At 42.3% G+C, this 22,037-nt stretch overlaps 1 protein-coding gene across 3 annotated transcripts in view; it reads right to left on the bottom strand.

Annotated features, from left to right (window-relative positions):
* LOC106927686 (DNA (cytosine-5)-methyltransferase 3A) overlaps window positions 1-22,037 on the bottom strand; it is a 47,871-nt gene that overhangs the window by 22,929 nt on the left and 2,905 nt on the right. For 2 of the 3 annotated variants that reach the window (XM_088002791.1, XM_088002789.1), the window contains exons 2-6: window positions 21,630-21,860; window positions 17,673-17,780; window positions 10,877-11,237; window positions 5,012-5,058; window positions 2,848-2,994 (exon numbers count right to left, since the gene is read on the bottom strand). In XM_088002791.1, coding sequence (XP_087858917.1) covers window positions 2,848-2,994; window positions 5,012-5,058; window positions 10,877-11,237; window positions 17,673-17,780; window positions 21,630-21,710 — 744 coding nt within the window. In that variant the 5' untranslated portion in view covers window positions 21,711-21,860. The remainder of the gene's footprint in view (window positions 1-2,847; window positions 2,995-5,011; window positions 5,059-10,876; window positions 11,238-17,672; window positions 17,781-21,629; window positions 21,861-22,037) is intronic. The other variant, XM_088002792.1, reaches the window with a different exon arrangement.

Raw genomic sequence — 22,037 nt, forward strand, 5'->3', positions numbered from 1 at the left:
CCTCTAAAGCACCACGCTGTCCATGCTGCAGGAGTACGCGACGGTAAGATCCCCCGCAGCGGAGAAGATGGCTTTGATGGCAAAGCGAAGCCGCATTTATGCAAATCTCATAAAAGTTTGCAAAGTGCCGGATAAGAAAAAAAAAAAAAAAAAAGCGTAGTGGCAGTCAAAGCCTCTCTGTGCTTCGCTTTCAGGAAAATCCACCTTAAAGCGCTTTAAATGCACTTGACTCTTATTTTAGAGCGTTTCGTTTGCAGGGGCCTGACGCGTCCTGCTAATTTGGCAATATTTTTTTCCCTGGAGACACTTTGACCTCTGACCTACTTTGACCACTACTGGCAAAAAAACCAGAACAGATTCAGCTGATTCCTTTAACTCATATACAGGAATTATATTTGTGTTTTCCAAAGGAACAAATGATTTGGGATAAATTATTGTGTGTGACAGCATTGCACTCGCTCAGTTTTCTTTCTATTTACTTACTTAAAAGTTACATACGACTTTTAATCAACAATCTTTTAAGTAACTGGAACTTTGTGCCGTATTTTGTGTCGATGTTTAATATTTTTCTGAATCTAGTTATTGCTTTGGGAATCCTGCAAGCCTCACTAAAGACACTCTGTAGTTATTTAATAACATTTTCTTCCAACTAGGATTTTAAGGCAACAAATTAACATCCAATAGTCTGTTATTAATTAAACTTTATTACCAGATCAGGGATTTCATGCAATGAAGAGAAAGATACTCAAAATGTATTCAACATAATGCAATAATACCAGTTACTATAAAGGTAGAGGTATAGTGCCTTTCAAAAGTATTTGTATTCCTCTAACTATTTATATTTTATTATGTTAAAACCACTCTGGGGCCTTCACAATAAAAGCTTTATCTATACTGAAATTAAATTAAACAGAAGTAGGCTCTATTTTACAATAGTTGATTTTCATGGAAATAGTTGATTTTCAGGGGGGTCGTCCTGCCTCAAGAGGAGGAGTTTAAGTATCTGGGGATCTTGTTCACGAATGAGGGAAGAAGGGAGCGGGAGATCGACAGGGGGATTGGCGCAGCATCTGCCGTAAAGCGGGCGCTGTACCGGTCCGTCGTGGTGAAGAGAGAGCCGAGTCAAAATGCGAAGCTTTCGATTTATCGGTTGATCTACGTTCCCACCCTCATCTATGGTCATGAGCTTTCGGTCATGACCGAAAGAACGAGATCATGGATACAAGCAGCCGAAATGGGTTTCCTCCGCAGGGTGGCTGGGCTCTCCCTTAGAGATAGGGTGAGAAGCTCGGTCATCTGGGAGGGACTCAGAGTAGAGCCGCTGCTCCTCCACGTCGAGAGGAGCCAGTTGAGGCTCGGGCATCTGGTCAGGATCCCTCCTGGACGCCTCTGGTGAGGTGTTCCGGGCACGTCCCACCGGGAGGAGGCCCCGAGGAAGACCCAGGACATGCTGGAGGGACTGTGTCTCTCGGCTGGCCTGGGAACGCCTTGGGATTCCCCCGGAGGAGCTGGAAGAAGTGGCTGGGGAGAGGGAAGTCTGGGCCTCCCTTCTGAAGCTGCTGCCCCCGCGACCCGACCCCGGATAAGCGGCAGAAAATGGATGGATGGATGATTTTCATGTTTTATTAGGAAGAAGTTTAGAGAACCTTTCTTCCATTGTACAAATAAATGCTACGTTTTGATGTTCTACTACAGGAAACTCCAGTAAAAATCCATTTGAGTTGGTGGCTGTAAGATGGCAAAACGCGGAAATGTTTGAAGGCTTTTCGAGGAGCTGTATTCGAAAACATAAATGTGGTCTGTTGCTTTATAAATTACATTTTTGTCATAACTTGCTTGATGATTTCGTGAAAGAAGCGCCGTTTCGCCAGAAAGTCTTGTTTTGCCCCGTTTCCAGCTCCAGTCTGATGTGCAAACACATTTCTGTTTGCTTTCTTAAGCCGATGACTAAAAACAGACGAGCCTGTCTGCACGAGCCAACGAAGATGGAAATATCTGCGGCAGCGTAATGAAACTCAGCCACACAATAGCAGTGATGATAACCAGTCCTGATGACAGGCTAATCTGACTCAGTTATTCTTGATTTCAAGTTTATTTGCAGAGTGCCAATTCAAATCACGCTACATAAATTTAGACAATTTAAAAGAAAAACAAGTGAAAGTGTAAAAGGTATTTCACAAGAACAGTAACTAAAATCCAGTATCAACTTTAACTCATTATTCAAACTGATTTCAAGTCATTTACTTGCAGCAATCTCTCATACTGAGCATGTACGCAGCAACAGTGGGGAGGAAAAACTCCACTTTAACAAGAAGAAACCTTCAGCAGAACCAGAACCAGAGATTCAGTGTTTGAGAAGACAGAGCAGATCTGACTGAACTGAGCTCAACTCATTTTAATTCAACTCAACTTATTCAACTCGACTTGGTTTAATTCAACTCATCTCAGACTCTAGCAACAACCACAACAACAACAGAAACATTGCATGTTGGGACCAGCTTTATTACCGTTCACTCGGTTCTGGAGTGAGACATCAAAAGCACGGGGAACAGAGTAAATCTACATTTTATGTTTTCAGCAGGGAAGTATGAACCAGATGTGACCCACACAGATGGATGTAATTCCTCCTCCCCCGCTCGTACGAAAGACAAGAACAAAGCAATGAAAAGCAGAAGCCAAACTGGGGAAATTTCACTGAAATAAATGGTACCTTCATGAAATATCAAATGACACACCAAATACACTTGGTCATACTTGGTCATGGGTTCGCCAGGGGTCCTAGCTTGAGTCAACGCTTGCCTCTGACCCTGCGGTCAGCGGCGGCTGGTTTACAGCCAGGGTACTCACCTCCATCTTCCACTTGGCCATCAACTCCTCCCTGGTCCGCTTGCTAATGTAATAAGGGTCACCAGCCTGGAAGGTTATTCTGGGCATTGGCCTCTGTCGAAGGCTGATCTCCCAACCAACTCCCCTTCGTAGCCTGCCTCGACCTCCCTGTTTAAGGTACGAGAGAAACAAATTAGCTACTTGGTTTTGTTTTTTTCTTTTGAGTCGATGTTAAGAATCGTAGCAAAATTGCGCGTCTAGCCGGTCGTCGTCTTTCCCGTGAGACGTTTCTGTTTGAAATGGGTAGTTTGGTGATTTGACTAGTTAATTTCGTAAAGGGAGGTCACAGCGTCTAATAACTTCAAAAACACCGGAACAAGCTTTCCTGAGATGCTTCCAAGTGTATTTGATATTTCAAATCTATACACCATTAGGTACCATTTCTTTCACCAGTTCAAAGAGAGAAGAAGCCATTTTCTGTTTCTGGATTTCTGGCGCAGACGATCTCCAGTCAAAAGCAAACAGCATTGAAGAATGTGCTGTGCATAATTTTTTTTATTGATTTCCTTCTGAAAACCTGCATGGAAAGGCCTCTACCGTCTGCTGTTTTTATTAGAGCGCAAGAGTGGAAAGTCAATCTAAGCAAATCTTTAAATAAGAAACATATTTGGTCCTTTGTTGTAGAGGCTTGAGTCCAATTGGAATATCTAGTTGCCAGGAGCGTGTAAGTTTATACTGATGCTAAATTACCAAAACAAGTCGGACCACCCCACCGTTCTCCGACTAACAAGTACCAAACTCTTCCGCCGCAGGTTTTTCCAAGCTGCAGTTTATCTCTTTTTGACCAGCTTCGCGGTTTGCATGTGCAAATATTTATTATTCTCCACGAGGCACTTGTTGTACCTCGTTGTGATTCTGACTCCGTGGTGTGTTAGTTTTGACAGTACTGGAGTTTTACAGGAAGCTAATATTAGATAATCTGAATAAAAATCTAAAAGGGACACAACATCCATTCTGTTTGGTGTACAGAGTCAAATATTTTCAAGTAAAAAACCCAACCGCGTTACTAGTATGTTAGCATATTTATGACTTCATCGAGTTCAGAGTCAGTAGGTTTGATCTAACTCATATGAAACGAGTCAACATTGCCTTCAAACCGTAGGGCTGTTAGCAAACATTAAAAAACTGATTCCAGATACATAAACTCTATAAAGATTTGATTGGACAACGTGAGCCGAGCTCTGTCAGACCGAACCGAAACCAAAGAGCCGAGCTCATCTAAACTACATGGTTGGTGTTTAGGTTGGCTTCACTTCTTGGTCCAACTGATTAACAGTGAATAATACATCCAAACAAACAAAAGAATGACTTCACAAGAGGAGATTTAACACTTGGGAATGGCTTTGCCAGAATTAAGGAATTTCAACAAAGCAGGACAATAACAGAGGACATTTAACAAGCAGGTTGCTGCAGCTTTTTGTAATTATTTTTCTCCCAGTGGTCTTTTTTTTCTTCTTTTTTTCAGCTGAATTGTAGATGATGTCACGTTTAAATAAGTGGAGACAGTTTTGAAGCGATAGATCATGGTCTCGTTTTTACACATAGCAGACTGCGTTCACTTTTGAGCGTCACTGCACGTTATTTTTAGAAGACGTCATGTTTTGATGAGAATAAACCGTGTCACATGTGAGCAATGTGAACGACCAAAAAAATAAAGAGACGTTTGGTTTTTTTCTACTGAGTTGTGCATGTTTCAAGAGTTTGTGCGCTAATGTGATGCTAATGTCAGCGTTAGCAACTAGCAACAGGTGTTTGATACTTTAGCCACACAAACCAAAATGATCCTGAGCAAGTTAGACCTTGTGGCTGCATGTCAGTAATTTCCAGGACAACCGGCAATGGATGTGAACACTTTGCAGGAGAATTTAAGAATAATTCATAGTTAATTTCTATGTTTGTTTTTTTTCCACTCTATGCGTTATATATAGTGTACAGACGTAAGAGTGGCGATAATCATTTGTCCATAACTCTGCGAGAATATTAAGTATTTTATGTATTCGTGGCAAAATTAATCAAACAAAACCGCACCGTATTTTGTTGAAACATCCAAAGACCATTTGAACAACTCTGACCTCACAAAACGAGGATTCAACCCTTATTCGACACAACAGCACAGAAATCTTACCTCGGTCTTGATTGCGTCACACCCGTCGTCTTCCTTGTGCTCCACATCTAGAGAGAAGACAGTGACACAATGGATGACCTGAATCATTCACCGAAGAGAGTAAAATCCCATTAACAGCCACTAAATTTGTGCAAAACACATCGCTTTTTACTGATTGATAAACCATGACACGTTAATGAATCGCAGGCTTCATTTTTATCGCATCAAAAAAGCATTTCATCTAAATAAAGCTAAATCGATAAAACCCTAGACAGCTGGCGGCTGAGGGAGTCGAATAAATCCAAATTGTGGTTCTGAAAAAACTGGACTAGAGGAGCTTGAGCTCTCAGGTGCTACGTGAGGAAACAGTGGAGTCACGAAGGTCTGGATTCGCTGCCCAGGTTCTGATGAGTGTAGAAAGTGGCCAAGTTTACTTTGGCCACAGTTTATCATCCGGCCCGATGTTTTCCTTTCATGAAACACAGAGCCAGCTGCTATTAGCCCAAGCTGTTGACATTGAGTCATAAAGTCTACAACATATTGTTTCACATCTGTGATTTGGTGGGTGTATATGTCCCTCCTAGAAGACCTCAAAACCTGAACTGAATCAGAACAGAGTAAAGTTTCTGGGAAGTCTTTCCATGAAACTGCTTGTAAAACGTCCTACTACTGAAAATTTCAACAGACGTTATAAAGCTGGTAGACTTCCTCCATCAGCTGAAATAATGTGGCAATGTGACACCACAGCAAGCAAAAAAAAAATAAATAAATAAAACATTTAGAGAAACTGCAACACAGTCATAGTGAGAAATAGGTTTCAGTCACTTATCATGGTAACTTTAGCCAAAACTGATATTGACCTGAGCAATGTTTTTCAATACAAACAATTTTAAAAAAAGCTAATTTTAGTTTATTTTTCATGTATTTTCATTCACAATCTGCTAGGTATTATGCATATTTTTTATACATATGAATATTTCTCTCTTTGAAAAAGTTTTATATTTTTTATTTCTTCTAAAACTGATAAATAGGCATAAAATGGAGGATTTTTAGCAACAAAACCCGACAAATTTTCTTTAGGAGGTATAAAATAATATTTTCTTGAAGGTTCATGTAGGTTTTGCATCTCATGACAAATATGTTCTTTAACAGAAGCAAACGTGAACAGAGACTGCTCTAGAGCGTAGAAACTGCTTTTTTAGTAATACTGAGTTAACCATGGTAAACACTAAGAAGACTGCTAACCCTAAGCTTTAAAAAATACCTATCAAATGCAGTTTTTATATCTCATAGTTCTGAAAGTTCAATCCAAATCAGCTAAAATTGATTTCGGTACAAAAAGAAAAAACTGGGCGCATTATTCTAATCGGTGCAGCTCGAGTAAAGTTTGACCGATAAACAGATCAAACAGCCGTCATTCGTCCACAGGTGAATGAATGATGCAGAGGACGGTTTGCGATGTTATCGGCGCCACGCACCGGAAGAACTGGGCGCAGATACACGCTCAGAGGAAGTTGCACAACCTGAAGTGAGAACTTCAGCAGCCGAGTAAAGCAGACAAAAATAGCCCAGCGTCGAGGGGCCCTCAAACCGCAGTCTAATAAAACTGACTCAAGCACAGTAAACGCTCCAGTTGGACTTCCCTCCAACTTGGCCATGATTTCAGATGTCTGCAATAACAACACGTGCGTGTTATTTATTCCTGAAAAGCATTGTTTGTCTGAGTCTAACCAAGCGCTGACGGAGTTCAACAGAGAGTGATGATGACCGAAACACTAGCGCGGCTGTCATGATTAATGAACGTTTTTTTCTTTTTCTCTGTCTCACAATCAGATCACAACACGAGGAAGCCAAATTTAGCTTTATCACAGAAGCGCCTGCCAACATATCTGGTATTAGTTTCACAGTGCTTCTCAAAGTCCCCAGGCTCTTTGATACCGCATTACCCCTGCTGCACAACACACACGACTTATGAAGCAGCTGGCTCTGAAATTAGCAAGATGGCACAGAATGAGTAAACAGTTGACGCTAAAGCACTGTGTTGGCACTTGAGCCCCCAAGAGGGGGGTGGGGGGCGGTGCAGAGGGGTGGAGGGGGGAGTGTGAATTGGGAGGGGACAACACTTGATGGCAAGTTTTCCTAGAGTCCCGTCCAAGCAGAAGTCTTCTCTCTTAGCAGCCTCTTCAAGATTGTTCCAGCCGTGTAGCTGGACCTCCAGCCTCCCCCTCTCCACTGCTTTCATTGTGATCCTCAGGAATAAGTGACTCTATAACAAATTGTTGAGGCACGCAGAGGGCCAAGGTCACTGGGTTTGTGAGAGGAGCTGGCCCGCGATGCCCAGAGAGAGTATACCTTGCCAGCTTGAGTGGGTTCCAGCTTTAGCATTACCGGAGCTCAGTTGCACGCTCCAGACGGAGCTAAAATCCTTCCTGTGCCCTCCAGATGGATAACACAAACCCTCTTTAGCTGAATATCGATCCAGGCCTCCGCTTCCTCTGCCAAGCTCTCTGCGCTCCAGTCGTAACTGTACCAACACTTTACTGTCCGTTATTGCGATTTCCAGTCCCGGTCTACTCTGCTGATTAGTAAAAATTGAAGCGATGGGACTCTAGCAGCTAAGCTAAAGCAGTTTGCGGCACATGTCAAGCAGTGGAAGCTAAGCTAACGTTATCCTAAAGTTTAAATGTCACTGTCTCAACATTTACTAACAAGTTACTACATATTTTCCCTCATGATGTCGAGTGCTATTATATCCATTCTGCTTTTTCAGGAACCCCGGATCGTTCATGGAAATCTGGGCTGTGAATGTTGACATTAGCTGCTGCAACATGTTTAGCACCGAGATGCTATTTTAAGCCTGAATAGCTTCGCTGATGGGCCAGCTGCTTTTAGCAGAACTTTGAACACAACAAAAGTGTTTTCCAGTGTCCCATCTCATCGTTTTTTGAAGCATAAATTGTGGCCTGTGCGTCAAATTTATGGATGTACCAGAAATGTGCGAATACAAAGGTTCCGGCCAGAACTTTTGTATGTAAAAATAAATAAATAAATAAATAACAACAACAAAAACCATTAGTAAATATAATGTAATTCATTTAGTTAAACAATTTTTTCAAATGCTAAAATTTGTGAATTAATCTAAATTATTGTGTTAAAGTCCTGATGATGATGTGTGTTAAAAAGACAGGAAAGGAAAAGTAGACCTTCTCTGGTTTTTACTCAACAATAACGTGGTGCAAGAAAAGTTATAAATTTGAGGGCTTTTTTTTTTATAAAAGCAGCTTCAGGTTGCATTAGAGACTGGAGAATGGCAGTCAGAGTTACTATGAAAGAGATTAGATTAGCAAATGTTTTAGTCAAAATTCCCACTGAAAATCTGTGGCAGATTTAAAGTTGATGTCCACAAACTCCATTTCCGTCCAATCAGACTGAACTTAAACTATTTTGCAAGAAGAATTGCCAAAAAATGTCAGGGACAGATAAACCCCCAGAAAACATTCAGCTTTAACTGGAGCAAAAGTGGTCGTAAAAGCTGCTAAAGGTAATGCTTAAATTATTCTTTCAACTCACAAATATGCTCTACTTTGTATTTTTCTCTCACAATAAATCCCCAAAACTTTATATGGACGTTTATTATGCAGTACATAATGTGAAAACATTCAAGAGGTTTACAATGATTTTATGACGTATTTTAAACGACTTGTATGAAGCTACAGTTAGTTTTAAATTTAGTCCTATAGCAGGGATTGTGAAAAATACTAAAACCTTTTTTCCACTTCTGAAAAACGTCTTTCATAATCAGCTGTGGTTTTTCTCTAAACAAGTTTCCAGCAATAAATAGAAAAGAAATTACTCAGTTTAGTCCTTATATGTATTCTTCTGCACTGTTAATAGTTATCGATAAGGTCTTTTTCTATCATTTAAAACGTCTTTCTGTTGACACATATTTTTCACCGGTTGTGAGTACAGTGCTGCTGTAAAAGCAACACGCATGCCAGAGTTTTACTTTCTCCTTCCATAAAGTTTTGTGGACTCAAACCCGAGTAATTAGTGTGCAAATAATGCGGCTGCTTACTTCCTGAGCAACAAAAACCAAAGGCCCCCATTCCCAGCCAGTCAGAATAAATCAACTTTTTGCTTGTAAAGATATGTTTATGGCAAATATATAAACACCCTACTGGTTCTGATTCAACCCCGCCTAATAAAAAAAGGCTCAAAATAAAAAAAAAAAACAAACGGGTAGATGTGCAGAAATAAAAGAGAAGTTATTTCATGGGAGACAGTGGGACTGCTAAAGCAGCAGGGTTATTCCAGGGTTTGCCTCAGCGAGACGCAACAAGCCCCGAGATCCACAGATCAGGTGAGTAAGAAGTGCAGACTGAGTTTGGCTGCGACGTCATCCGGCTGGCACGGCCGTCGCCTGGGATCTGCCAGGCCGAGGAGGCCCGTTGCCAGGAGACCGGGTGCTCCTTCTCCCCTACGTTTATTTACCACACTCCCATTCAAAGTCACAGCCGACGTCTCAGCGGCCCTCTGGAGCGACAAGGGGAGGCACGTGGCCGAGGGAGCGACGGGCGCTACGACGCACTCCGGCTTTAACGAAACCAAATCATCCAGACAGCTTTGACAGAATTCGCTACAAATTCAGCCGCGACTCTTTACTGCTCTCATGAACATCTGGGAAAAATGTGCAAAGAGACGCAAGATTAGGCCTGGCACAGTGTCAAAGTTTTGTTGGGCGATAAATTTTCTCAGATGTTTTTTTTTGGTGATGAATGATAATATTGTTGTTTAGAGACCAATTTCCTGTAACGAATTGGTAATGGTGTAATAATGCAACAACACCCTAAACTTTAAATACTAACAAACACGTAACACAGGAACTGGAATCCGTTTCTCCTAGCTACGCCTCAAAATCGGAAAGACGCGAGAACAAGTCATTCATGTAAGTCACATGAGTAAATCTTCATAAATCAGGAAGCATCTGTTAGTTGACTAAAGTCTTTTAGAACAAATAAACTGAGGCAAATAAATTGGACTCATCTGGCCACTACAGACAGGTATGGATGGTAAGGAAGGTAAAAGAAAAATCTATTGGATAACTGCAGCAAATTGTGGATCACCAAGTCTCCATAGCAACCATCACACACCATCTTGATCATGTGGCTTTGGTTAGAGATCAGACTAGTGTTAGTTTATTCTGCAACAAACACTTCATAGAGTCAGAAAATAAAAAGATAACATGGAAAAAAAACCCTCATGTCCATTGTCATGTACGGAGGAGGTTCTGTGATGCTGTGGATAATTTTAAATCCAAAGGCACCATATAAAGTGTACCAAAGCTTAGACTCTACAGGAAAACTGACAAAGGGCTCATTTTTAGGTCCTGATCCAAGACATAAAGACAAATCAGCAGGACAAATAGTTCAACTGACACAAATCCATCTCTGTCTTCAGACATAAATCCTACAGAGGAGGAGAGAGCAAAAGGATCTGTATGAACTGGACCGAGTGTTTTCTTCTAAGCTTTAGACGGATGTAGAAAGAGTTGACGGCACTGGTTCCAAAACTTTAGCCAGCAGTGATTTTGTTGGAAGTAGTTATTTATTTTATCTGAGTAAATGGAGCCAAATAAAACTTTGGATCACTCCAAAGAGCAAACATTTCACATGACAGTGAAATACCAATAAACTTTTATAGCAACATCAGGAACACCTCCTAAGTTTTTATGCACTCCTGTGTTTTTATTTCTCTTTCTGGTACCTTTCTTATAGCTAATGGTTATAAATATGTAGATTTGACACGTCTGGCATTACCGCTAACAGGAACCTGCGCACGCTCAGACTCTCGTTTCCAGATTGTTCCTGCTTGCAAACGAGAACTCACACTTCGTCGGCCGCTCCAGTTTCCGCCTCCCTCTTTTCTTGCGCGGCATCGTCAGGCCGTCGTCCTTGTCCTTCTCCAGCTCCCGCTCCTCCTGGCTGGACAGGAAGCCGTTCTCCTGGGAGGGACTGGGGCTCTGACCCTGGGAGCCGTCCTCCTCCTCCTCCTCCTGATAGGAGGACGGGCATCTGGGAATTCCATTCTCTACTTCCCGCGTCTCCTGTTTGGGGAAGCAGGCGTCGGGCGTCTTGTCTCCGCGCGGGTCGGTCTCTCCGTTGTAGACTTGCGATATGGACGGCCGGCACAGCTCGAGGTAGCTGTTGCAAACGCTCGCGCAGTCCGTGATGGATCCGCAGCTCTCCACCTGCGGGCGAAACGGGACGAAGAGAGGGTGGAAGGTTAACGTCTGCGTTTTAGGAGAAAATATTACATGAGTAAACCTTTACAAGGTTGGCAAGTGAATCAGTGAGTTACAGCAATCCCCAACAAACTGCCTCAACTCCAAAAGTTCAAAGCAGGGAGAAGAAAGCGGCCACACAACCACTAACGTACAAGCGAGGAGGGACGTTGTGTGTTACAGCAGCACAGAACTATGCCAGGAATGTTGGCTGTTCCTGGAGAAAGTTTTCCCTCCGTCCTCCTGGTTTCGCTCCATAAAAGAGGTCTTCATTCAAGACGTGCTGATCTGTTTGCAGCTGACATGATTTCCAGTGTGCGATAACGTCTCTCCGGGTGTAAAGCATATTTAGATGTCATACACAGGCCTGTCACGAGAGCCGACGTTGCCAGAAGTCGTTGCGATGAGCAATATTACCTTTGTTTTGAGAGCAATTTGCAGCGATACGATGGTAACGGCGTGATAATGCCAGCACACACTCTAAAAGATTCATACATTTTAAATCCTAATGAACATTTAAGGCTTGAACTGGAAGATGTTTTAAATATCCAAAACAACAAATAAATTATCAAGTCTTTGTAAAAAATAAAAAAAAAAATAAAAAAAAGGGCTCGTTTACACCAGCGCACCAGACTGAAGGCGTATGTTGCCCGATTCTTGGTAGAACGACAGAGAGAGAAAAGAGAAAAAGCGATAAATTATGCAAATGGAAAATGGAAATTGGGCTTGTTTTCATTTATCATGCAATCAATTAATTTATTGCTTACTGTGACAAGTCTTTACACCCCCTCACGACGTAATCACAACCTATAACGTATTTTCAAGAGATTTGTAATGAGAGACCAATACAAAGTGGTGAATGACTGTGAAGCGTGTGGGGCTTCGGTTTACTCATCGTCTCCCAGCATCACTGCTGTAAAACTCAGACCAGCAGCAAAACTCAGAGCTGGACGGACAGGAGTCCTGTTTCCAACAGAGTCCCTTCCTTTCTTAAAACCTTTAAAGCAGAAGGGCACCGATTTATCATCTCCGATTTTCTTAACTTTGGGGAATCGGCCGATATTAGAGACAATAGGTCGTTTTATTTATGCAGCACATTTTCAGCAACAAGGCGACTCAAAGTCCTTGACATGAGCTAGAGGAAATACAAACAAAATAAATGAATAGAACTACATGTTGGTTTCCCATGTATAATAAGAATAAGAATTTATAAACTGGTAGGGGTTTCTCTGGTTTCTTGATCTGATGTTGGTTCTCCATGTTTGACTCTAAATACTTGCATGTGAAGCCGAGCTTATCTACCTCATGTAAGGTGTAAAAATCAGCCACTGTCCTCTTCTGCTCTACAGAGAGAGGTTTGACTGATAGACGAGCCCACCATGTCATGTCTCCGCTGTTACAAACTCAACGACTTTCTTGCTATTTTTAACGACATTTCAGACAAAACCAGTTGGCCAAATTTGGAATGGGCAGGTCAGGCTTTTTAAAGATCAGAAATCGGCGATGGGCCAGAAAACTGAAATCGGTGCACCTCTGCTTCGAAGTGAAACCTGGAGAACGTTTAGGAATGGCTGTCTGTGCATCCAGCATTTCTAAAGTGATGTGACTGAAGCTGAGACCCGGTGAAACACCTCCATGTGTTGGGAGCAGCCCAGTCCAAGTCCAGACCCAAATCTGTGGAGAGGTTTACAGATTCCTTCAACATGAATAGTTAAAATCTTTTAGATCCCAGATGTGCAAACCTGCAGCTGTAGTTCCAGTGAAAGGTGACTTGAACTGTTGAGTCGATGGATTGAATACAAATGCACGGCACAATTTTTAAATTACTATTTGTGAAAAACTTTGACAACCATATATCACATCAAACCGCTGTAAAGTACATTCAGGTTTTTTATGGGTTTTTTTTGTTTTATCTCAGAGGGTATGAATCCTTCTTGCTGCTGCCTTTAAAACACACGACTTGTTTACTCTGACCATAAATTTGGTCAGAGATAGAAATCTGAAGATATCTGCTCTCAATGTGACCCTGAAGAATGCCTGGACGCAAAACAAACCATGCCAAAATAAACTTCTGTCAGAGTTGTAACGTCGCGCAAAGACAAAGCTGCAGTGAAACGCAGCCGGCTGTGAGGAATCCCTCTGAGGCCGCGGAGGTCTGCGTGACCTCATCGGACAAATTATCCACAAGCCGAACAAGTCCAGTCAAACGAGGAGCAGCCCGCCAGTGAATCAGCCGGACACGATGAGTGACAGAAACAAAGCCTCCGCTCCGGGATTATTGATACTCTGACTTGCACGCAGCAACGAAGGCAAACGCGGGTAAAAGAGAGCGAGAGCAGACATGTTTGGTGTGATGCAACTGCTGCTAAAAGCATTACGCAAACGACGAGTGACCCAGTGAACCACATGTGGAGGCTGCCAGAGGTCAGAGGTCCCGCTTGGTAAATCAGACAGCCCAGACAGGCAGACAGGGGTCAGAGGCACAACACTAAACTGCTAATCCTACATAATGCGCAGAAGCTTATTAGCATTAAAACATGGCAGTAAATAATATCCTGGATAAAATGTAAAGTTAGACATTTCTTTTCTTTTTGCTGTTTTGTTTTTATTTGTCACACTTCAATGTTGTAGCTCATTATATATTTTCCAAATATATAGTAATGTTTTATAGCACAATCAAGTCAATATGTAACCTCTGGAAAAATGCTGTATTTATCAAAAATAAATTGGAAGAAAATTGACTTCACAAAAAAGACTTTTAGACTTTTGAACCAATGAGACAAAATTGGAACTTTTTTAGGACTACTCGCTGTTTTGGGATTGACGGCTTGCCGTACTTGATGGTCCACTTTTCCACTTTTCACTATAAAATTCATTAGGACAATGTGCAGCCATCAGTTTGTGGCCTTAAGCTGAAGCACACTTGGGTTATGCAGAGAGACAGAGATTCAAAGATCACTAAATGGCCCAAAACATAGCTAAAAAAGCACCAAAATGAAGGTTCTAAAGTGGTCTAGTCAAAGTCAGGACTTATATTCAGAAGAAAAAGAGAGGGATGGTCTTTAACAGAAAACCCTGCAATGTGGCAAAGATCACTCCTTTGTGACGTCAAAAATCTCCAAGTCGGTCACCAGGAACACTTCCTGTCAGCTTTTGCAACCAAAGGTTTTCACATTGGGCCTGGTTGGTTTGGATAGATTTTTTCCCTTAACTGTAGTTCCTCAAGTAAGGTTTGTCTGATATAGAAATTAGTTTTAGGATCTGTAACCTAAGAAAACCTCTGGAAGGTTAGGCAAATCCATTTCCACAGCTCTGTACTTATGTCATTTGAGACAACAATGTTCCACGTTATACGCTAAATGCAACCAAATCTTTTGGCTTAGCAGAAAGATTTAACATACCTTTCTGTATCTGGTGAAAAAAACAAGCCCTAAAAAAGCATATGCCAGGGGTTAAGTCTGAATTTATGTTGAACTGAACCAGCAGGGAAAGGGAGGCAACAAGTGGTTTGGACTCGGGAATCCTCCTTGAACATTAAAGCAAAGTCCCATGGGGGGTGAAAAAACAACAGGGTCAGTTAATGGGTAAAGAATAGAAAGACGCTCTTTGGCCTTTCTTGGTAAAACAACAAGGAGCCCAGGCAGCTGTGGTGCACTCCTTTACCGCACCGAAAGTTTGCCTCGTTGCTGTTAGAGACGCAACCCACAGGATTTCACAGGCCGATTCTTTTCTTTCATTTTGCTTGCGGTAGTTTATCTGTTGGATCGGACCACCTGGGCCCGGCACCAGTGAGTCAACAGTTCACCACTACGCCTTCCCTAGCCTACAAACCAGGAACACAGGAGCTGAAGCTACGGCGGCGCTCTGACCCAGGCATCTAAACATCACCAGCCGAGGACACAAAGGTTCACCTGCTGCTTTTAATTATTCCACCAACAAATGGTTGCAGTGACGTCAGGAAAACAATTAACCACTGGAAGTAACTGCAGTTAACTTAATCAAGCTTATGCCAGAGACACAATGGATAGATAAAGCTAGAGTGAGTATGCAGGCAATCTGGGACAAACAATATAAGTTTGGGACAAACAAAATAAAAGAAAAAGGAAGTATGACCATCCATCCATCCATCCACCCATCCATCCACCCATTTCATGGGTTGGATTTGATGACACTCCAATGCCATGGTGTCGTCTGCAACGCTAAATGAGCTGTGGTTACAGCAAAAAGTAATTCCTACTATTAGCACTGAAAATGACAGTGATGACAGCGACTGAAGCGACTACAGTAAAGAGTTTACAGAAATGACAGCAATAAAGTAATTTGGACATTGGTTCAACTCAATAGTCAAAAACCTTCGCTGTTCATTGATGCGTGTACAGACCAAAAAACAGAGAAGGACATTTTTCTCTTCCAAAACATTTAATGAACCAGAAAAATTCAGATTTTTCTGTCGTTTTCCCAGTGATCTCAGGTCGGAGCCAAACAAAGGAATATTGACCATTTCCTCACTAATGACTGACTGATTGCTCATTTCTAGTTCTCCTGATAGTATCAAGAGTTGGACTAGTTCATATTGGTATGAACTGGGTCATTCAGACAGGGATAACAAGAAGTCTAAACACTGACGGCTCTGGCCCAAAGTCGGTCCTCATACCACAGATACCAAAGTACAGTGGTATCTATGCATGTCCAGGAAGGGTAGATTATAAAAGTATACGTGTTAGTATACGTCTGCTGGGTGCCGTCTGGGAAAACTCGCTCCACAGAGGTTCACTGTGGAGTTTACCTTTGTGGTTTTCTTGACCCAACTCATCACGGTGTGGATCCTGGATGTGATCACTGCTGTTCATGAAGGCCCGGCTCTTTTCCGATTGGCTGAAACCGTTTCCTGATGTGATCGCAGCACTCTTACTAAAGTAAGTGTGTCCCTACTTGACCGCTGTCCTTTTTCTCCTACGCATATTTGCATATTTCTAACAATGGAAAGTGCTTAGGGTGGGGTCAGAAGGAGTGAGTCTGTGCCTCATTTAATCTCCTGAAAGTTTTTTTTTTTTTTTTTTTTTTGCTTTTCTGTCCAGATGATGAATAAATAATGAATCCAAAATGGTTTCAGTGCTGAGGACAAGCTGCCTTCCAACCAGAACAGACAGCATGCCGACTGAAGCAGAAACAGCTCAGACAGGCAAACGCAGAGCAGGAGCAAGACCTCTGATGCTGCTGCAGGCTACCGCCACAAATTTACCAAAACTGTTCCCACTTCTTACACTTTTCTCCCCGATTTTGTCACCTTACAACCACGAACCACAACCGTTTTTATTGGGATTTTATGTGGTAGGTCGACACAAGGTGGTGCATAATTGTGAAACAGGAGGAAAAGTATACATGGTTTTCAACAATGTTTGTAAAGTCTAGAAAACGTGGGATGGATTTGTACTCCGCCTCCTTAACTTTTACACCAATGACGTCGGACGGAAACCGATTACTCCATGTGGTCCACTTCAGTGTGATTTTCATCATGAAACAAACACAGCTGTTCTGTAAAGGCCTCAAATGTTTGTTAGATAACATTAGAATAAATAGCATCATTAAAGAGGGTATAAAACAATGTCTCAAGTTTTGAACAGCATTTTTTATTTTTGCTTTTGATTATGCGACACAAATCTGTCACCAAATGACCCACGATTTATTTCATTTCTGTTTTTGGAATCAAGAAAATCATCCCTCAGTCAAACATTTACAACAAGGGAGAGAATATACAGTTTCTTTAGCAGAATCCAGTTGACTCAATCCCTTCCACATTTAGTAAAAAAGTCAGATTTAAGCGCACTTTAGGAAACGTAGGACACAGTTTACAACCTGACTGAAAAAATACATACTTCTTGTGCAACTGATGTGCTTTTGTCGTGAAACCAGGCCTGTTTGAAACTAAACAGAGATTGCTTAAACCAGTCGCAGTTGCAGTTCGCCAAAAGCCCTCTAGGGGAAAATGCAAACTTGTGGATGAAGGCGTTGTGGCAAAAATGACACCAAAAACGGCCTGCAGTCAGAATGTCAAGGTGGAAAACTATTACTGAATGCCCCCTTGTACACACAGCATCTCCACTGTGGAAGCATCATGCTGTGGGGACGCTTGGAGACAGAAGAGACTGGAAGAAGAGCTAAATATAATCCAACCAGGCCTGAATCGTTTTGCAAGCTGCCGATTTACTTTGTCAAACAGTAAGAATTTAGAAAAAGAGGATTTTTGCTTCTCTATTTTTCTTTCTGAGTTATAAATTCGTTTTGTTAAAAGTGTCTTTTATGCTGCCAAATTAAAGTGTATGCTAATTCACACCCAATCTGACTTGTAAACCAAGCACTGGTGCAGCCGGTCATTTTCCAACGTGTCGGATCGATACTCACTGGAAACTGCTTACGCTTCCTTCCAGGTTTTCCAACTTTAAAGGAGGCACTGCTAAACGTTGACCTCGGCTCCTTCATTCGTCCCACGTCCAGTAATACGCTCTCACCCTGTTAAGAGAAAACAACCAATTAACTCTGGTTGGTAAAGTAAACATACACTTTAAAATCACCTTTTGTCCTTAAATGTAGCACAAGTTAGAAAAGCAAATGCGACTCCAAGCACAGCGGCAGAAGTGCAAAAAAAAAAAGCAACGAATCACTTGCACATTAAAGGAAAGTGCAGCAGGTCACGGAGCGTCTTTAGCCGACAATGAGAGAGATAGAAACCGAATGACATGCTCTCTTGAACCAGGCCGGAGTGAAAGCTCTGCGAATGCGCCACTGACCTTCAAGACAATTGGCTCTTGACACCATTACAAACGCGCCGACCTGCCCCCACGTTCCCCCTGCTGCAATTTCCCTTTGATTAATACAAACTGTCAACCGGCAAGAACAAAGCTCCTCGTCGGCAAAGCCGAGGCTCACGAGAGAAAGGACGGCCGTAATGTAGAGGCTTTGAGTTCGGCATTGACTGAAAGGGAATGCCAGCGCCAAGTCTGAATGCAAACAGGAGCGACTGCGAGGCGGAGGGGGGATGGAGAGCTGAAGTGGCCGGCTAAGGCGGGAGGGTCTGTCAGCGGGACAACGACTAGTAGAGCAAATCTGGCCTTTTAGCGCACAACAAAACGGGAAAGAAGAAAGCCGCTGTGAGTCAAACTCAAGGCCCCGGGAGCCAAATCCGGCCCGCGGTAGCTTCTCATGCGGCCCTCTAGACTCCAGATGGAAGCTTAAGTAGAACCTTCAAGGTAACAGTCGAGTGCTTCAGTCAATTAAATCAAAGCAGCTTTTAATTTGATTTGATTTGATTCTACAATCACGAAAATCAACAAATCCCCACACTTTTTGGTGATAGTTTATCGTCAAGTTTCCGTGAAAATTGTCCAAAAAAAGGTTGGGGTTTAAGTGTTGCTATGCTAACTCCCACCTGCAGGAGGCAGTGTTTCTTACTTCTGTGACTCAGCTGCCTCAGACTTACTTGATGCTAAGTAACAAAAAGTCACATTTACTGTCATATTGTCACCTCTGTAAACTAACAGCCTAAGTAATTTCTCACTAAGTGTCTGTTTTTTGTCTAAATTGTCTTTTGTCAAAAAAAAGGTGATTTTTTTTTCTCTTGCAAGTATTTCTAAAGTAGCTCCATAAAATCCATGATTTTAACTGCAAATAAGTCACAAATTTTGAAGCACGACTGATACGTGCGTAAAGTTGTTCAATATCACTTAATTTAAAGAAGTACTTATCAACTGCAGAGACAGCTATTTATTAATACTTTAGCAGTCTGTTAATGGGTTTTATTAACATCTGCCACAACCGGTCCTTTGACTCGTGATCTTGACGTTGAGCAAAATGAAAATGAGTTTGAAGCCCCTGATTTAGAAGAAGGTGCTCTGGTCAGATGAGATCATAATTGTAAAGAGTTGAGCTAAATAAAAGGCAAACCAGGAAGAAAACCTTTTATATGCTGATGTTTACCGTTCTGCCGGCCACCGCATTAAACATAGAGCTCTAAAACAGAAACCGAGAACATTCGGTCTGCTTAATAACCGGCTAAGTTGGATCATTTCTTCTTCGGTTTCCTGACTTCGCTAACTTGTCACATTACTGATCCAGCCCTTCATCATGTGAGCTGAACGAAAAGCCCCAGAATAGCAACTTAAAAAGCCTTAGAGAAATTTTTGTTCCTGCTGTTTCTAAGATCAAATACAAATTCCCTTATATTCCTAAAAATATAAGACAAACGATTAAAAAAAAAACAGATTTAAAGAGTCGTACAAAGATGTTCTTAGACATGAAACCTTACAGTTTTGGGATCAATTATCGATAGATCTGGGAAAGAATAAATCCTTCACAGCATTGGATCACATTTAGCAGGTGATCAGACGAGGAATCTGTCACCTTTGAACAACATCTATCACCGTCACAGGAAGGCTAAGCCAATCAGATCCATGAAGGCGCGGAGCAGTCAGCAAATAGGAGCCAGCATTTTTCACAGTCCAGAATGCGCCTGAAGCCAATTCCTGCTCAAAAATGAACTTTTGCACATTTGCATGAAAGTCTCACAAAGAAAAAAAGAAAGAAAGAAGAATAAAGGTAAAAACAGTGCTTGCATGGTATTGCGTGGTTTTAAGTAATACTATCATTGTGTCACTGCTGCAGTAATTGACTAGCAATTGCGTTATTTCTACACCAGCGGCGCTTCGTGCATGCAGAACTTTTAAATATGTCCATGGCGAGCATGCTACGTAATGTATAGACAGGTTTACATTTAACTTTGGGAGGGAAATGCAAATCAGATACTCATAGTTTTTGACCAGTCGTTGTCATGTTTCACTCTTCTATCTCATTCCCCTGAGTTGGAAGGCAAAAAAAAAAAAAAAACACTTCTTGAGAAGACACAGTGAGCGGTCTGACGAGCCGCGCAGATACTTGTGGGATTGTAATCTCGTGATAACTGCGACAGCCTCAGAAAGTAGCATATTTTGGTTCTGCACAATCAACCAACGGATCCGGAAAACAGGGGAAAAAAATCTCAAAAGAGCCTTAAAACAAAACAAGACAAAAAAAAAACAAAAAACATTTTTTTTCAGTCGTTGAGCTGGTTTTTATACACGCACGGCAATTTTAAAAATCAAGCTGCTTTATACCCTGATGACGTCGTGCCGCTGAAATGAGATGAATCCATCAGCCATGACAGTCCCAGGGGGCTAAGCTAATTAACATAAAGACGTGCATGTGACGATCAGAGTGGGTGAAGCTGCTGCGTGTTGTAATCGGTAGAAATGAACGGAAATCTACCTATTCCGGAGAGCAATGCAGCCATTACCAGCAGGCCTTTAGAGATATACCTGTGGCCTAATGGGATTAGGAGTCCTTCTGCATGTGCTTTCCAGATGCTTTCAGTTTATTGTGTGATTTCTAATAGAGTGCCTGGTGCTTCAGGGTTTTTTTTTTCGTCTTCTTTCTCCCTACCGGGGCAGCAGCATTTGCATAGATAATAGCATGTTTTGAGTGCAGCCTGGTGTGCAGGCTCATTTGGGAACCACTTTCGTGTATCGCGCGATCCTGTTTGCGGCAGGAAGAGCAGACACCAACTGAGCCGAATCAGAATGCTGTCTCTCCATCCTGCAAACATTTTGTTTTTTTTTCATTCAAAACAATTTAAAAAATTAATAAATAAATAAAAAGAAGCATGCAATGCAATTTGGTCTCGCCTGGAGTGAACCCCGCCGTAGCGTCGACGTCTCCGCGCCGCTTCCCGTCTGGGTAGCCGGGTATTTAAAGGCAACGTCTGTTGCCAGGCAACTAGACGAAGGGCAGCGCTGTGTAATGGGAACATGGGAGGAAGAGGACAGGCCCCCCCATCCCACCACCCCGCTCCAACCCTTCCAGTGGAAGAGAGCTGTGGAGCCGTTCCAGCTCTGACTGAACCCACGGCAGCCAACACCCATGTCGGCCGCCACCATTACACCTGCAGACGTCACATTATCCGGTGATGCTGCGGGCTCGGCGCAGAGCTGATGCTGCAGTTATCAGCCGGCGCCTATTAGTGCAGGAGGGACGTCCGTGCCGCAGGGTGTTGGACTCATCAACCTTTTAGGAGTCTCTTGATTATTTCCCAATATCTGGGATTTATCTGTGCAATATCCCAGTAGCAACGCAATAAAACCTGTGATTCTACTCGATAACTGATTATCTGTCAGTAAAGTATCGCGTGTATTTTATGAGCGTGCAAGCGGGAGGTAGGGAACGGACTCTCCAAGCACCTGTTCTAGATGTCTCCGTACATGTTTGTACTTTTGCAAAAGCTAACAGGAGAGAACAGCTGCAAACACGGTATCAATCACGGTCGTCTCTTACCATTCTGTTTCCGGGTGAATCCACGATATCCGATCCTTTGCATGAGGTGGAGTTGGAGTTGGTGACAGTGTTGGATGGCATTGTTGAGTCTTACAGGCTTATGGTGGCGGGCAGATGTAGGATGAATGGCGGTGAGATTGGAGGGGGGGGGGGAGTTTCCAGTGAAAATGAACTTCAAAAAGGAACCAAAAAAAAAAAAGATGAAATTGATGACCCTTCTTCTCTTCTCTCCTAGAATAGAGGGAGACAAGGAGTTCAATAGAGTCACATTAAATGAAAGAAGCGCAAATATTGTGATCAGTGGATGAGACAGAGATTTTGATGGTTTAAGTGACAAACGCAAACATGACTTTGAGCACTCTTGTGAAAGGGCTGGGGGGAAAAGTTTAAAGCTTTTCGGTAAAAATC

This window comes from Poecilia mexicana, unplaced genomic scaffold (assembly GCF_051168715.1).
Source record: "Poecilia mexicana isolate PSO_F unplaced genomic scaffold, ASM5116871v1 scaffold_22, whole genome shotgun sequence".
Taxonomy (NCBI): Eukaryota; Metazoa; Chordata; class Actinopteri; order Cyprinodontiformes; family Poeciliidae; genus Poecilia; species Poecilia mexicana.